This window comes from Lynx canadensis, chromosome B4 (assembly GCF_007474595.2).
Source record: "Lynx canadensis isolate LIC74 chromosome B4, mLynCan4.pri.v2, whole genome shotgun sequence".
NCBI lineage: Eukaryota > Metazoa > Chordata > Mammalia > Carnivora > Felidae > Lynx > Lynx canadensis.
The window spans coordinates 100,864,868-100,883,270 of NC_044309.1; the positions used below are offsets into that span (position 1 = coordinate 100,864,868).

The window sequence follows — 18,403 nt, forward strand, 5'->3', positions numbered from 1 at the left end:
AGAAAGAAAGAAAGAAAGAAAGAAGAAAAGAAAAGAGAAAAGAAATATGGGTGCCTGGGTGGCTCAGTCTGTTAAACCTCCAACTTTGGCTCAGGTCATGATCTCACGGTGAGTGAGTTCAAGCCCTGCATCAGGCTCTCTGCTGTCAGCACAGAGCCCACTTCAGATCTTCTGTCTCCCCTCTCTCTGCCCCTCCCTTGCTCTCTGTCTTTCTCTCTCTCTCAAAAAATAAATAAATGTAACGAAAAATAATAAGTGGTAGAATGACAGGTTGCCATTGTTTAGGTAAAGGGAAAACACCAAATACGTTTTCATTTATGTACTCATCATTCATTTTGCAAATACTATGTATTAAGAACTACAAAGATTTTTTTTAAAAGACTTTGAGTTCCAGTGAGGGAAGGAGTCAAACCATAAGAAACTCTTAAATATTGAGAACAAACTGAGGGTTGATGGGGGGTGGGGGAGAGGGGAAATTGCGTGATGGGCATTGAGGAGGGCACCTGTTGGAATGAGCGCTGGGTGTTGTATGGAAACCAATTTGACAATAAATTACATATATATATTGAAAAAAAAGATGTTGTTTGCAGGGAGTTCAGTCTATTGGACATAATGATAAAATATAATAAAAATTAAAAATCATTGCTGTTATGGAAGTATATACAAGAAATAATGTAGAAGAGAGTAGAGGTTTGGGATGTGGGATTACTGAGTGGAAAATTCAGAAGAAAATTTGGAAAGAATCCATATTTTACCATTGATTTTCAATCACTCTCTCCCTGCACATCTTATTTTCAGTTAGTCCTATTGGCTCTTCCCCCCCAAAACATACCCTCAATCAGGCATTTCTTTCCATTTCCACCCCCCTCTCCTGGTCCAAGTCATGTCATCACCAGTACTTACCTAGTTTCCAGTGAGTCTTCCAGATTCCACTTCTGGCCCTTTCCAACAGCATTCTTCACACAGCAGGGGCTCTAACCTCCTAAAAGTATACATTATATATGTCATTCCAATTTATGAGACAATCTATTGGATTTTCACCACACTTGAAAACAATGAAACCCAGACACCTTGCCAAGACCTACAAGTCCCTACATAATCTGACCCTCTATCTAACCCACAGGCCACACTCATACCATTTCTCCTGTAGGGAACTAAACCCCTGCCTTCGTTCTGTTTCTCAACACACTAACCTATTCTGCTTTGGTGCCTTTGTCATAGATGATCTCTCTACCTGTGACAATCCTCTTCCAGAGCAAAGCAGGCTACTTATCATCAGATCTCTGCTTACATGCTACCTCTTCACACAAGCTATCTCCAGCCATCTAATCCAAAGAAACATTCAGTATGCCTTTTGCCAGAATTCTATGACATCATCTTCTTATATTTTATTCATAAAGTTTATTATTATCTGCTATTATTTTTTAAATATTTATTTTGAGAGAGAGTGAGAGAGAGAGAGAGAGAGAGTGAGAGAGAGAGAGAGAGCGCTCAAGCAGGGGAGAGGGGGAGGGAGAGGGAGAGAGACAATCCCAAGCAGGCTCCATGCTGTCAGCACAGAGCCCAATGTGGGGCTTGATCTCACGAACACTGAGATCATGACCTGACCGAAAACAAGAGTTGGATGCTTAACCAACTGAGCCACCCAGACACCCCTGCTATTATTTTGATAACTTATTAATAAGTATGATTTCATGGCACCTGGTTGGCTCATTCGGTTAAGCATCTGACTTTGGCTCAGGTCACGGTTTGTGAGTTCAAGTCCTGCATGGGGTGAGCTCGAGCCCCACTTCCAATGAGCAAGAGCCCTGCTTCAGGTGAGCCCCCCTTCTCTTTTTCTCCCTCTCTGCCCCTCGCTCACTTGCTCCCTCTCTCAAAAAAAAAAATTCAGCCACTTCCAGCTATAAATAACAAGCTCATTGATACCAGCTCTTATATTTTTTATTTAGTAGTGTAATGCCCAGAACAGAACCTACTTACCATGGGCACCATGTGAAATTATTGAATGAAACACCATCAACATGGTTTAGACTCACCTGCTATAGATGAATAGAACAATTAGCAGAAATGTATAATGAAACAGAGAAACTTCTGAAATCTCTTACCTCCTACAAATGAGCTAGATGGTTTAACTGAAATATAAACAGCTTTAAAATATTTAAAGAATGAAATTTCTTCTCTTCAGGACATTCATTCACTTATTTTGTTCTTCTTCCAGTAACTCCCTACTAAAATCTATTATGTATAAAACATGAGGATAGAGTGAAACATGACACATCCCAAATGTCATTTTCTTTCTGTTGTCCACAGTATAGTAGGCAAGAGACTGATTCAAAGATCACTACAAAATGAAGCGAGATGTCTAAATCTCTCCAACAGCGAACCGGATTTGGTACATTGAGACTTCAAAACATGGAAAATTACTGCTAGGTGTCGGAATCAGAGAAAGTGGCACTTGAACTGGGTTCTGAAAGATAAGTGGGATTTAGGCATGCCGAAATGAGGGGGACAAGGAAGGAATTGCAACACTGAAGGAACCATATAAACAGGATGAATACCAGACGTGTAGGGCAGTCAGCAAGTAAAATAGATTTCCTGGAAAATGAAGGTTGATTGGAGCCTAATTGTAACAGAAATTATTGAATATCAGGCCCTTAGACTTGTGTGTGTGTGCGTGTGTGTGTGTGTGTGTGCAAGAGAGAGAGAGAGAGAGAGAGAGAGAGCACAAGTGTGTGAAGCATGATTATGAAAATTGCTGTGTCTTCCCTGTGTAAGTTAGATTGTTAATGGAAGACAACAGCATAGGTTGAAATGCTCAATGGCTATATGAGGGAGAAATTTCCTGACTTTCAGAGGTAGCTTTGTTAAGATTTGAATTAGAGGTCCCAATTACAGGAGGAAAGGAAAGGGAAAGAAGAGCGTCGTTCAGAAAAGAAGCTTTTCATTCTTCTTGTTCTTTCTTGGTATTCTTTCTTGGTTTGACTCTATGCTGTCTTCTTCAAACTTGTTTTCCTCACCTGGAGTTCAAAAGTTACTACCTTTGCTCTATTTTAAAAAAATGCCTCCCCTCTACCCACATGTCATTTTTCTTACATAGCTTGTATATTCATCGCTTTAGAGCTATAATTCCTCATGATGGTAAAGACATATTAAGTCAAATAGTGAAGTAAATAGTCAATTAAAGAGAAAAGAGAGACGTGTACATTTTTGCCAAACCTCAGTCTTTTTAGCAGCCCCCAATAATTTTCAAAAGAGCTATTAACCAGATTCTTAACTTGCTATTTTAAGGTCCACCTTCTTTTCCTTATTTTCTGACCACGTGTAGTAAATGCCAAGAAAACAGTGCATTGGATATAAAGCAAACATCTTAAGGCAAAGGGAGTAGAATCAGGAGTGGGGGTCGTTTGCACTTGCATGCACATTTGTGCACACACACACGCACGCACACACACAGAAAGAACCCAACACATAGATAAGGCAAGACACTGTTATACAGAGAAGAAAACCGTCATACATCTTAAACCTATGAATTAAATATAGGAGGAGACCCTCTATATACACTTGAATTGTAAAATTAGGTCAGTAAAGTCTGAATGTAGAGGTTTCGTTTTTTTTCTTCACAAAATGTATCTTATACAACAGCATCATGGGTTCTCAGGAGACATTTTTGTTGTAGCCAGTTTTTGTGAGAGTTCAGATTTGCCTAGGAAGTGACAAGAAAAACTGACACTTAAATATACTACGTTCTGAAAGGTAAAGAATGCAAAACATTAATTTTGAAAATGCTTACGCACATGGTTTTAAGTTTGGCTAATTTGTTGAACCAGTAAACTGAGTAGGAGGAGCTGTGAGTATACCAAGATTGAAATGGAGAGCAGATAACCATCATGCAGAAAAAGCTTTTGTAAGCCCTGCAGCTACTATTACAGATTATGCTGCAATTGTGGTTTTATGTGAACTGGGCATAATTGGTCATCAGTACAAAGTGCAGCTTATTGAATGCCGGCCTTGAGAGCTTGTCTTTTGCTAGGTTTGAGATATATATGTGCATCGGGTAGCAGTTTAAACTCCTTCGCACAGCAGTATTTTTAAGATGGAATATAGAGACACCACTAGAAGAGGGCCTGTTGTGTGGGATAGTGCTAGGAGCTGGCATTCTCTCAGCGGAGAAGCTTCATCAAATACCTTCTGTAGTTGGCTTACGAGGTTTGCTGCCAGATTGCCCAATCAAACCACTGCTGTTTCTTCTTTCTATATTTTATTTGCTCTTGGAAAAATGTTAAGCTTACAGAAAATTTGCAAGAATAGTACAAAGAACTCCCATACATACTTCACTCACGACAGCCAGAGACTTTTTCAAGTTTCACTGATTGTCCCAGAGATACCCTTTGACCAATTCAGGATGACTGTTGTACCAAGTTGGCATTTCTGCCTATTTTCCCTCAATCTGGAGCAGTTCTTTGATCTTTGCTTGACTTGCATGACGCTGATGTGGTGAAAATAAGCATTTGTAGACTGTTTCTTAATTTGGGCTTGTCTGATATTTGCTCATCACTAGATGTGTATTATATATTTTTATTCAGAATGCCACAGAAGTGATGCTGTGTTCTTCCCATCGCATCCTATCAGATAGCAACAACACTGATACTTCCCATTTTGGTGATGTGAAATTTAATCCCTCGATTAAGATAATTTTGCCATAGTTTTTCACTCTAGAGTTTTCCCCGTTTGTATTCAATGAGTATTTTTGTGGAAAGGTATCTTGAGACTCTTTGTAAAAATTCTGTTCCTGGATCTTCTTTTGCCTCTAGGATTCAGCATCCATTGAGATTTTTTTCCATAAATTAATATTTTAGTTGAGTGGAGGTCAAATGACTTCTAATCCTATCATTCCTTCCACATTTCTGCCTTGGGTTTCTTTATTAAGAGACGCCCCTTCTCCTTTGCCTTTTCCTTCTCCCTCCCCCTCTTCCCCTCTCTTCAAATTGTATGGATTAATGGATTCCCATTGTATTAAGCGGATTCTAACCCATTGATATGACTATTTTAATGCTTAAATTTTCTCAGGTTTCACTACTGGGATCCCCTTCAAGCTGGCTTCTGCCCCATTATTCTTTGAGAACTTTATTTCTTTTCAGCTCCAGGTGTTCAGGCTCATCTTGTACTCTCCCTATCTCTTGGCTGCAGCTTTTACTAAGGAGTCCTGGTTTCTTTTTGTAGACAGTGATATTTAGAAACCAAGACCTCACTGCTCCCTGGTTTCCTAAATGGTAAAATATATGTAGGTACACACACACACACACACACACACACACACACATACTTATACCATTATTTATCTCAGTGTCTGTGAGCTATCTATGATATATATACACACAGACAGATAGTCCTCCACTTAAAATGGAGTGAAAGCAAATACACACTGAGCAGAAACCATACTTTTGAATTTGGTTTTTGCCGGGGCTAGTGATAATGCAGCACTGTCCTCTCTCGTGATGCCCGTCAGCAGGCGGAGCCTCAGCTCTGTCAGCCGGCAATCACAAGAGACCAATGCATTGACAACTGTTGTGTCTCCATACGACCGCTCTGCTTTTCATTTTAAGTACAGTATGCAATAAATTACATGAGGTATTCAGCACTTTATTGTAAAATAGGCTTTGTATGAGATGGTTTTGCCCAACCGTAGGTTAATGCACGTGTTTTGAACACGTTTAAAGTAGACTAGGCTAAGCTATGATGGTAGGTCAGTTAGGTATATTAGATTCCTTTTCAACTTACAATATTTTCAACTTACAACGGGTTTATAGGAATGTAACCTCTTCATAAATTAAGGACAATACATAGATATGTATGCATATACATAATACATAATTTATGTATATACACACACACATACATACATATTTCCTTTCCATACTTGTATTTCCTTTTGTTAACTGAGAAACTTGGCTCACATTATTCTCCATATATCTTATTTGCTCAACCCATCCTGAAATAACAAATTTCCCATCCACACTTAGTACTCTTCCTCCTGACTCATTTCTGTCCTTGGCCCTAGGTGTCACTTGTCTGCCTTCCCAACAGGAAGGAAAGAAGAGAGCAAAACCATGGTGGTTTTAGAAAGATATTTACTTTTCTTTGCCCTTGTTTGATTTATAAATCAAACTATTAGACTATTAATGTTGCTGTCTCAACCCAGCTGTATTTGTGCTTACATGTGTGACTATATCCATATTAAGATGAATCCAGGGGAGGATATATTTTAATATAAATTAATGAGCAAACACTCATATTTATGATATTTGAAATTTCTACTTGATAGTATCTAGGACTTACTGCTGAAGTCCTTTGAGTGGTATATGTAATAGCTTCTTTTTTGTAAGAGTACAAATTTAAGGTAGTAAAGAGTAAAGAATAATATTTAAGATAGATCAGTAGCTATTGTCATTTTCAAATACTGTGTGTTATTCACTTAGTGACTGAAGTATCTGTCAGCTAAGGAGACCTCAAGTGTACTAAAATAGTGTCCGGAGGCATTTGAATGGTGTTAAACTGGAGGGTAGTGGTTAATAGAACAGTGTTTAGAGGTAGCCAGGGTCACATATGGGATAACTATCTACCAGCTTGTTATATAAGGCAAATTATTAAACCTCTAGAAGCCTGAATCTATCTACAGCACCTATATTATAGGTGTCTTAATCTGTTTAGGCTGCTGTCACAAAAATAGACCTGGTGGCTTAAACAGCAAACATTTATTTCTCATGGTTCTGGAAGTGGGGAAGTCTAAAATCAAAGTGCTGGAATTTCCAAGTCTGGTGAGAGCCTGCTTCCTGGTTCACACATGACCATTTTCTCACTCTGCCCTCTCATGACAGAAGGGGTGAGGGAGTTCTCTGGGGTCTCTTTTAAAACAACACTAATCCCAGGCATGAACGTTCCACTCTCAACACCTAATCAGCCCAAAAAGCCTCCACCTCCTAATACCATCATATTGGAGATTAGTTTTCAATGTAAGGATTTGGGGGAGGAAACAGACATTCATTCCATAACAATAGGATTGTTGGGACATTTAAGTGAAATGCCATCAGTAAAATACCAGGCATAGTATTTGGCACGTGGTAAGTGCACAGAAACAGGAAATCACTTTTGTGTTAATCATCAGTGAACTCTATGCTTTTCACCGCTACCACTCTTAGTAAGAGATACTAACCCTGAGAGCCTGGCTTGTTAACACTCTAAATATGGTGTTTTTGCAATGCTATATTTGACAGTTTCAGTAGGTACTTGCGACGTGTTGACCATGTTGTAAATACCCAGTAATTAGTCTGCACAATTCAGGTCTTTTAAATATTTTACAGGAACGTCATGACACTTATTTTTGTTTCCTTTTTCCAATCAGAATGAGGAAAATGTAGTATCAGTTTATGTTGGAACGGTGAATGATGCCACTGCATTATTCACTGTGTCTGTCAAAATGAACCCTTTGATTGGAGAACACTATTGATTCTGAAGTCTTCATAAATTGTTTCATGAATCAACCCCAAGCCCTTTTATTTTATCAGAGTGAAACATGCACAAAAAGAGAGGACATGTTGGGAGTCTTCAGAGATTTAACTGAACTTCTTTGATCATTTGTATAAAAGTTAAATCTTTACCAGTTAGCAGTGATTGCCCCTCTGGAGACTAGAGTTAAAATTTGAATCCACTCTAAAATACAATGAGTGGAAATCTGGAGAAATGGATGGTTTGTAACATATGTAGACCAGAGACCTGGATCCATTTACATGCACATATGAAACGAGATGTCTTGTAGGTCCTTTTTATAAATTATTTAAAATTTAACCCTTTCCATGTTCCTTTCCTTGATCAATCTGCTTCCCTATTGTTGATAATTTAGGTAATACCATGGAAAATACACCAAAGAACTTGAAAATAAGGTAAATAAGATTGTATCCTGTCGGGGCGCCTGGGTGGCTCAGTCGGTTAAATGTCTGACTTTGGCTCAGGTCATGATCTAATGGTTCATGAATTTGAGCCCCTCATTGGGCTCTGTGCTGACAGCTCAGAGTCTGGAGCCTACTTCAGATTCTGTGTCTCCCTCTCTCTCTCTGTTCCTCCCCTGCTCACACCATGTCTCTCACTCTCTCTCAAAAATAAATAGGATTAAAAAAAATCACCTCCTGTAAATTAAAATAAAAAAGATAATAAAGCGGGAATCAGCCAGAAATACACACTGACAGATTTTTAAAACCAAAATAAAATGAAATGTTCTAATAGATCACTGAGCTGTCAGAAGTGTGCATGCTTAAAAATATATGTATATTTACTTATTTATTTTTGAGAGAAAGCAAGCACACATGAGCAGGGAAGGCATAGAAGGAGGGAGAGAGAAAATCCCAGCCAGGCTCCTCACTGTCAGCACAGAGCCTGACATGGGGCTCAATTCCATGAACTGTGAGATCATGACCTGAGCGAAAATCAAGAGTCAGACGCTCAACTGACTGAGCCACCCAGGTGCCCCTAGTAGTATGCATACTTTTTATAAGAGCCTCAGATAATAGGGCCTGAAGACAGCTGATGGAATTGAGTACCAAGTCTCAAACGCTGAGGAAGATAGCTACCGTCAGCTCCTGAGCATCTTTTTAAGATCTGTTTATTCAGAGCAAAGCAGAATTTCTACTCTCAAAACACATTCAAAATACATTTTTACTTGATACAGATTTTTCTAGAACTTTTGTAACTAGCATGATCACATGCATTCAGGCTCCGGTAACAGCTACTGATCTTGTTCTCGTAAGAACCAATTGGCATTGGGCTATAGCCAGCCATCAAAGTGAACTACTTAATGTGACTCAGCTTCTGAGAGATCAGTCTATGAATACTGAGTCTGCAGGACTATAGGCCAATCCTGGCTCACAGCCAGTTCACCAAGGCACCCTGCCTTTCTGAGGCTTCTTGGCAGACAGCCAGTAAAGTTTCCCTGGGGTCTCCAATCTCACTACATACTCTCCATTTAAACCTCTTCAGCAAGTAATAAATATCCTTAGAAAACTTCAGCGGATTTTAACCCTTCATTCAGGGACAGTAGGCTAAGGAACAGGTCAGGGAGGTGCAGTGGCCCACAAGAAATAAGCCCAAGTAGAAGAACCGACTGTAGTGGGCTTTAGCATTGAGGAAGGTGGGGCTATCAAAAGACAGGGGATATAGGAGAACCTGGAGGCCAGAGAAGAAAAGAAATGAACTACTATTATTAGTAATAATAACACTTGAGTTCAAATTACTTTGGAAGGCACATATTTTTCTTTCATACATGAGCAAACTGAGGTTTAGGGAGGCTAAGTAACTTAGCAAGGTCACATGAGTTAATAACTAGTTAGTTAGAGACCCAAGTTATACATTGCATATACCATTATACCATGCTTCCCTCCATATGCTGTACTCTAATACTATTTTATGACGATGGCTAATAAGATTTATTCTTTTATTTATCTAATATTTTCTCAGTGCAATACGTTGCGAGACCAAGGCTAGGCGTGGGGTACAACGGCGAGCTTAAACGTGGGCAGTGGAGTCTAGTTTGGGAGATAAACATTGATCAAATAATTAGATTTTGCATTGGAAGTGTACGAAGTACTGTCAAGATAGATACAGAGAGTAGATAAGTACTTACAATTTGGGACTTTACCTGAAAATTAGAGATGGTTCTTTAAGAGTTACTTGAACTGAAGGGAGAGACTTAATTGGATGAAGAGAGAAGGAAAGTAATGGAGTGTAAAAGCCCGGTTGAGGCAGGGGGCTATGAGAAGTGGGTAGAAAATTCGTGTGACCACAGAGACGAGAGATAAGAAGCCTCACATGCAAGATGGTACGGGAGAGGCAGACAGAGATCAGACCACACAAAGCCACCTTATAGTTTCCCTAAAGGTTTCATCCAGGATACTATGAACAAGGGACATTACAAGTTTAGATTACAACAAAAGATTACAAGTTTAATTCTGTACATGATAGATTTGAGATATCTTGTGACAATTAAGAAGTAATGTCAATTAAATAGCTGTGCTGTACATCTGGAATTCAGTGGAAAGTGCTGGGTTAGAGCTAGAATATGGAATTCATGTGTGGCTAGGTAATCATGAATACAGTGAATGTGCTTGAGATCATCTAAAGAGACTACAATGAAAACTGGAAAAAGCTTAAGATACTGCTTTGAGGAATCCACAGTTTTGCCCTCTGTATCCCCTTCTTTTCACTACCCAGAACCACATTTAATGATTGGGTAAAAGAGAGCAAAAGAGGGGGAAAGTGGCATCCAGAGAGAATGGGGAACAAACTGGAAAGTTTTTGTCATAGAAGCCAGGGTAGGATGACTTCACGAAAGGAATGATGGTCTGCTGTTCTAAATGCTGCCAAGACATCAAGGAAGGTAAAGACTAAAAGGCGTTGATTTTAGCAACATTGAGGTCTTTACTGGCCTTTATGTTATGTCCTTTCACTTGAACGGTATATCCTCTTTCTTAATTTTGCCATGCTTTTTATATTCAGTTTCAAGTTAGAATAAAATAAGGACAGTCTGCTAGAAATCAACAGAAGCCATTTATATGAATTCTCACTTAGCTCTTTCTTTTGTATATTAATTCCTATATATACACATTCGTCCATACATATAGGATAATGTTTTCCACGATTTCTTAAAATCCTAATGAGCTTTTCAGAGTTTCTGGATATGTCATTTCATATAAAGTATTGTGGATATCAGTGATTACACTTTATTTTCTCTCAAACAACACGAGGACTTAGAATAAAAGTAACATATTAATTAAACTTTGATTCAGGGGTACCTGGGTAGCTCACATGGTTAAGCGTCTGACTTTTTTTTTTTTTTTTCGGCTCAGGTCATAATCTCACTGTTCTTAAGTTGCAGCCCTGAATCAGGCTGTGTGTTGACACTGCAGAGCAGAGTTGGTTTGGGATTCTCTGTTTCCCTCTGGTGCGCCCCTCCCCCCTGCTTGCATAGATGCGCATTCTCTCTCTCAAAAATAAATAAATAATACATAAATAAATAAATTTTAAAGAAATTGATTCGGAATAAAAAGCATACTGAATTCCTCTTTCACATTTTTGAATATTCTGTATAGTTTTTAAAAGTGAGAAATATTTAGTGGTCACTCACCGTGGTCCAAACCCAGTAATACAAATGGGACTTCAAGGTTGCCTCCTCCTGTATCTTAGTTCATCCTCTAGTTTTTGTTTTTTTTTAAGATGTGGTGGTTCGGATCAAATATATGTGGATTTTGAAGCTGCATCAGGAAAGATCATGCCTCTTATAACATTTGCTTGTGCATAAAAGAAGTAATGCATGAAGATTAGAATATCAAAATATATGCAGTCCATTTGTTGTGTACTTTTATCTGATGAGACCTACTCTCTACATGTTAATCACACACACAAATACATAGCCGCGCACATATACACACACAAATATAAAACATAAGGTAGATGAAATTTTGATAATGAGAATTTGGTTCTGATTGACTTTGGCTTTTCTGAAATTAAGACATTATAGCAATGTTTACGGCTCAGAACAAATTCAACATTAATTTTTTACTTACACTTTCTGTTTTAGGATATATTTTCTAGAATTTTCATGAAAAAAAACTATAGGGATGCTTTCAGTATTTTTATTCGTTATTCTCACAAGAGTGCAATTTAGCCAGACTTTATCTAAAACTGCAGAAAAAGTTGGATCTTTTCAAGTTTTGTGCTTCCCCCCAAATGTAACTGTTGGTAATTACAGGCTTTCAAATGTAGAAAAGGCTAAGAAATATGATTTAATATCTCACTCCTACTTGGGTTGTATATGAAAATAAGGATTTTCTCTTACAGATAGTTTAGGAATGTCGTCGTCATAAGGAAGTGCTTACTTGCCTTAATAGAAAACTTGACTTCTGCTTGTACTACAACAATAGAAATGTTGACTTCTGCTTGTACTAGGGAATTTTGAGTCACTGATGACAGCAATTGCTATTTGTTTCTGTCTTTTTGGTCAATTTCAGATCACATTCAGAAAACGAAGGCACCTCTTTACCATCTGCTGACTCCTGTACCAGTCCTACTAAGATGGATGTATCATATAATAAAACTGCTAAGCAGTGCCTAGAGGAGATATCTGGTAAGTGACCTGACTGATGGGTAGGACAGACCTCAGAATTTTTGCAATCTCTCCATAAGTCTTTTTAATAAAAGTCATCTGTGCTGTACTGTTTTTTCTTAAGCATAAATGGACTGTGTGCATCTTATGCATCAGAGATTCTTAGATATTTGTCTACTTTGCTCAGGGTGATCTCTTTGTTGTTCTGTGAAGAATTTTGTGAAGAATAGTAGGGCTTTTAGAGGCTGAGGTCTTCAAGTCATTGTTGCCCTTAGTCAAGTTCAATATAATCATAGAAAACCTGGGGAAGCTTCATTGTTAATAAGACAGCCCTTGAATATATTTGGAGATTTTAAAATATGTTAAGGATCAGATGTCAATACAAATGTTCCATGGCCAATCCCATCCTGTTCTGTCTTCAGTTCTCTACTATTTAGAACATTCCTACACAATGGCTCCAAATGTGTATTTAGGAAAAATTCTAATTATGGAAATACTTCATTACATATAAATAATGTAAGGAAAAAACATATATACAATTTGTTAGGTTTGTAAGTATATAAAACCAGCTTCTCTGCTTTAGTCCAGTGTGTTTTTGTAGGACCCAAATGAGTGTAGGCATATATGGAAGGCCTTTGGTGTAATTATATTATATATAATATATAATATATATTAATTAATACTAATATATATAAAAATCTGTATTCATGAGCAACTAAAGAATTTTTTAGAAAAACATACTAAGGGGAAAGAGAGTTTGAGGACAGTTTTTCTAATTCTAAGAGTAAGAATTCATAGAAGTAGAGGTATTCTCTTATTCCAATAAGTTTCTGGTCAGCCTTTATATATTCTGAAGAAAAAAAAATGAAAGAACTATTTAATTTTTTAAAAAAATTGCTCTAGTGCTCGAAAGATTCAAAATATTGTCCTGAAGTTCATGAAAATAAACATATTACAAATTTGGGGGTTAAAGAGCTTCTTTGGCAGAAGCTCTTTGGCAGATTTGAACACTGTGGCAGGCATTAGCCATTCCTGCAATATCCACCAGGAGATATTGATCCCGTTGACAACACAACATTATGAGGGTTCCTTTGGAATCATCAGTGGTATCATCAGGCATCAGAGGTTTTGTGTGAAGATTGCAATGGGCCAGTTCCGGGTAGAGGTAGATATGGTAATGCTAAGACATAGCTATTGGGATTGTATTTACAGAATTTTCAAGTACTTGGGGGAAGTTTTGGCTTTCCCATAGCTCCAGATAGTCTCATAATGAGAATGATGATGCATATCTGTATTGTGACTAGATATTTTTAAAACCTGGTGTGGCATGGAGATGCATATACTTCACACATTTCTTTATTCATGAATGTCTTCAGTTATGTATCAGTATGCCTATGAAATACCAGAGCTCAAATATGTAGGATAAAATGCTTTTATACAGTTTGAATTTTAGGTTTTATGGGAATTTCACAAAGGAACATTGTTTCTTTGAATTTAATATATCACTGAGTATCTGTTTAAATAAATAATCCACATGTGAATTTTTCCTCCAGTTTCTTACTCTGTCCATCATTTGATCATTTCTTTCACATTTTTAGTTGATATTTCCATTTAACGTTCTGATGTTTTTAAATATCACACTTGAAAGTGGGGGGCACCTGGGTGGCTCAGTAGGTTGAGCGTCAACTCTTTTTTTTTTTTTTAATTTTTTTTTTTCTTCCAACGTTTATTTTATTTGTAAGACAGAGAGAGACAGAGCATGAATGGGGGAGGGGCAGAGAGAGAGGGAGACACAGAATCAGAAACAGGCTCCAGGCTCTGAGCCATCAGCCCAGAGCCTGACGCGGGGCTCGAACTCCCGGACCGCGAGATCGTGACCTGGCTGAAGTCGGATGCTTAACCGACTGCGCCACCCAGGCGCCCCTGAGCGTCAACTCTTGATTTAGGCTCAGGTCATGATCTCAAGGTCGTGAGATTGAGCCCTGTGTCAAGCCTCCTGTGGGGCTCTGCAATGAGTGTGGAGCCTGTTTAGGATTCTCTCTCTCCCTTTCTGTGTGCGCCTTCCCCACTCTCTCTCTCGAAGTAAATGAACATATTAAAAAATAAATATAACACTTGAAAGTGAAATATAAAGTAGGCTTTAACATAATATAATAATTTAATAGATTTATCACAAGGTATAATATTATTTTGCATTTTTATTAATTATTTCTATAGAATAATAGATTCAAGTCTGTGATTTAGATAGGAATAAAAGAAAACAGCATAAATGGTGAAATGAGTCTTTTCCTGATTGTGTCATTTCTGTTAACATTTGTTTAAAATGATAATAAAAATAATAAAATTTATCTCAGTGCAAGCTTGGGATTTCCCAGAACAAAGATGATATTCATTTATGATTAGTAGGGTAAAAATTGAGTACTATAATTGGAAGAACACAGATGAGAGTATACAGGTAGACCAGTGATGAGAGAATGATTAGCATCCCCTGGCCTTTCTTCCAATGAACTTGTCTTCTAATCCCTCCTGAGCTACTTATTTTCACTGGCACACCCTTGAGCTGAGCATCATCAGAATCTGTGGCTTCTCTATCAGTTCACTTCTGTGCACCCCATTCTTACTGATTAAATCCTAGCTTTTCAGTGGTCTTCCTTTTGTTCCATGACTCTACCACTGGTTCTGCTAGGATTTCTAAATTCATTGATCCTACAGCTTTTTACTGACCCTCACTAAACTCTTCATATTCTTTCTTACCACCCAACCCCCCTTAATCAAGTGAATCCCTGTGGTAACTGAATGCAATTTGACTTTTGCATATACTCTTTACTGTTCTTCCTCTCTCACTTCATTTGATGAAATCACAGACGTGGTTACATTAAACTCTCCACCAGTTCCGTACCAGAAGTGAATGAACCTGGAGAAAAAAACATGTCCCATGTGGATGTGATTCACTTTACATTTATGATCACCAACCTCAAATGAGTATTTGTTGTGGCCGAGCAATCATTCTGTATTTCCCCAGTCCATTCACTCTTTTTTTTTTTTCATCTAAGACCCCTCTCAAGTTCTTAGATGATAATTTCATGCCTTTTCTTCTCAAACTTACCATACCAACTCTCCCATCCTCTAACTGATGACCTTGATGTTGACTTCACTGAAAAAAAAAAAAAATTAAAGCAGAGAGAAAAGAATTTTATACAACCCTGCCATCACATCTACCTATACACAACATTTATACCCATTCTTACCACCTTTTCTTGGATTACTTTCTCTTCTACCTCCTTAAGAGCTCCCTCTACACCAAATCATTCTCTTTAGTCCTCAGGATACGACATCTCTCCAGTTTCAATTTTTGAAAAACAAAAAAACAAAAAAACAACTTCTCTTGACCCCTCCTTTCCTTCTTTCTTCTCTTCCTGATTTCTGTTGTTGCTACTTACTACATTCTGGCTGCTAGAGAAACCATAGACCACAAAATCACTGGAAATTATTGCCAAGCCCACAGAATATTCCTTTGAAGACAAAATGAATTAAGGGAAATGAAATGTTCTAGGAAGTAGAGAAAATAATTTTGGCCCCTGCACTGTCATTATTTAGCTGAATTGTTCCTTCGTTTCCTTTGTGTGTGTGAGAGAGAGAGAGAGAGAGAGATGACTGTAATACTTAATTAACTCACAGGATTGTTCTAAAATACAGTTTCATTCATCCATCCATATTTTCAGTAATCTTCACCTGGTTCCGTATACATGCCAGTCTTTCCAAAGGTTGGGAAGACAAACATGACTAAGACATGAGTCCTCTATAGAAGAGTAAGAATTAAACTTTAACACCACAAATAATTAAATTACTAGATGCCTAGGAACAACTAAATTAGCTGTAAAGAGTTATATAGGGCTTAAAATAATATTCCAGGAAGAAATAACTTCAGTAAAAACAATTTGAAAAATGAAATTCTACTTACCTTATTATTTTCATTAGTTTCTTATTGTAAAACTGGGCACTCAATTGACTGAAATCTTGGTAACTCGCTGGTTTTCTATAATAAAAAATATCAATGCTATTGCTGTTGTTGAATTCATACTGCTAATGGTTGGTGTGGCATCCTCCCTGGGGAAGAATTCTGTTCTGTTCTCCAAGGGAGGTAGACTTAATGGTATAGAACTCTGATGGATTTAGTCTTGGCAGGATAAGATCCAGGTTTTATGAATTTTTGAAGCCTATGCAATTTGAGGGAACCTGAAAATAAATGCAAAAACAGAAATATAAAATTACATGTAGTATTTTAGGAAGTATCTTAAGCTGGTTAGACCTCTGTATCTTAAGAACATTTGGCTTCACAATAAATACACCTTGATGTCCTGGTGTACTTTTGCCTGACCAGCCTCCCTTACCCCATCTGCTAATAATAGCACCTTAATATTTTTTTTTCTTTTTTGGTGGGGGAAACCATTTCCCTATCAATCAATCACTGTCTAAGTGGCTCAAGTGAAATTGACCCAAGCAGATCAAATCAAAACAATCTTTTCCCTTGACCACAGTAACTCTTTCAGGAATGGACATGTGACCCAATTCAGTTTAGTCAGAACTAATGAGAATAAATCTCAAAACTTTCCCTAACACTGTTAGAAAAGAGACAGTTTATCCACGAGACCTAAAGCTATCAAAAGAAGCAGGTAGCTGCTGGCAGTTACCTTCATCCTCAAGTGAAACAAACATTGAGAAAACGGAACTTAGAACAGAAGAGAATGAGCTCAAGGTCATTGTAGGGGATGTCTGAGCCTCTGTGAACAAGCCATGCCTGATACTACTATCCTTCCCTCCACCCCTGCACTCTTCCGCAAGGGGAAGGAAAATCCCTGTTTGTGCTTAAACAATGTGAAAAACATCCCTATTGCATGACCTACAAGATGTATGACACATAATGGTTGGTGATACTGTTAAGGAGCAAACCTGAGTGGTTCACACTGAAACACAGGTTTGCTAGAGACATTCACTAAGTCAGGAAGCTTAGGTGTTTACACTTTGATCTACACAGTAATTCACATAAAGCTATATAAAACACTGTCTTTGTGATTCAATGGTACTGGAAGTTAAATGTAGTTAAATTATGGTGTGAAGAAATGTATCAGAAATGAATAACAATAAAATGGCATACTGAAGAAAACTCAAGATTTTTACAATTTGGAGACCTTATATCCCTCCGAAGTCTTTTACATATATCATTCAAGTGTCCTATTATTTGTCATTTTCTCAAGGGAAAAAACCTAATGATATTTACCCAATCTAATAATGGTGGTCCCATTAATTATTACAGTCAGGTGGAATGTTATTAAATAATTTGTGGCAACAGGTGAACAAGCTTCTTGCTTCCAGCCTATCCTTTAAGATTCATGCCACAGCCTTGATACTGTAAGTCCAGCCAAAATGATGGTTCAGATATTATTGTTTTGGCTCGGGTTTCATTCTTACGTTCATTGACAAAAAGAGTTTGGCCTCAGAGACCATCCCATTCATTGAGTGCCAAGAGATCCTGCCAAACATAAAGGGAGCTTTATTTTTTAGTCCACGGGAATCATTCAGGAAAGATTTTAGTTTAGTTTTTTTTTTTTTTTATATAGGTTCACACTTGCCCTTTTGTGTGTGTGTGTGTGTGTGTGCGTGTGTATGTGTGTGTGTGTGTGTATGCGCATGCATGCACACACACATAAGGCTTTTTGCCAACATGTATAACATTTGTTTAATGCCCTTTTTAATCTTTATCTAGAATTTATATTCAAATGAAAAACATTGAAAGATGCCAGGCTGACTTAATATTAGCAAAGCTGGCATACCATATGTAAAAAAGTAATAAAATAATTTGACAAATTCGGGAAATCGTTTTAGACATAAGGATTTAAGTTAAGCAGAAGGATAAGTTAATGGTTACATGTGTTTTCTTTTCGGATGTACCAGACTTTGTCTTGAATAATGGTCACTATCTGGTATTTAAGACCTTTGTAAATGATCACTTAAGTCGCATTTTTCTTGAATTTTTGTAAAAATTAAGAAATCAAGCTCAGGTAATTTAAATCACTTAAGGTCTTTTACTTAAATAGTCACTTTACAATTATGTTTACTAAAACGCTGAGAAACATTCCTTTTTAGAACATTACAGTAGCTATGCTTTATGTTAAGTCTTGGCAAAATCAGAGAGTTTTAGTACTGATTGTGAATATTCATCTCCTAAGCACTGAAGCTTCTTCCACCTCGTGTAAC

General features: G+C 37.6%; 1 protein-coding gene across 2 annotated transcripts in view; it reads left to right on the top strand.

The window, feature by feature from the left end:
- NAV3 (neuron navigator 3) overlaps positions 1–18,403 on the top strand; it is a 596,222-nt gene that overhangs the window by 406,027 nt on the left and 171,792 nt on the right. For both annotated transcript variants that reach the window (XM_030323286.1, XM_030323287.1), the window contains exon 9: positions 12,054–12,169. In XM_030323286.1, the coding sequence (XP_030179146.1) occupies positions 12,054–12,169 (116 nt within the window). The remainder of the gene's footprint in view (positions 1–12,053; positions 12,170–18,403) is intronic.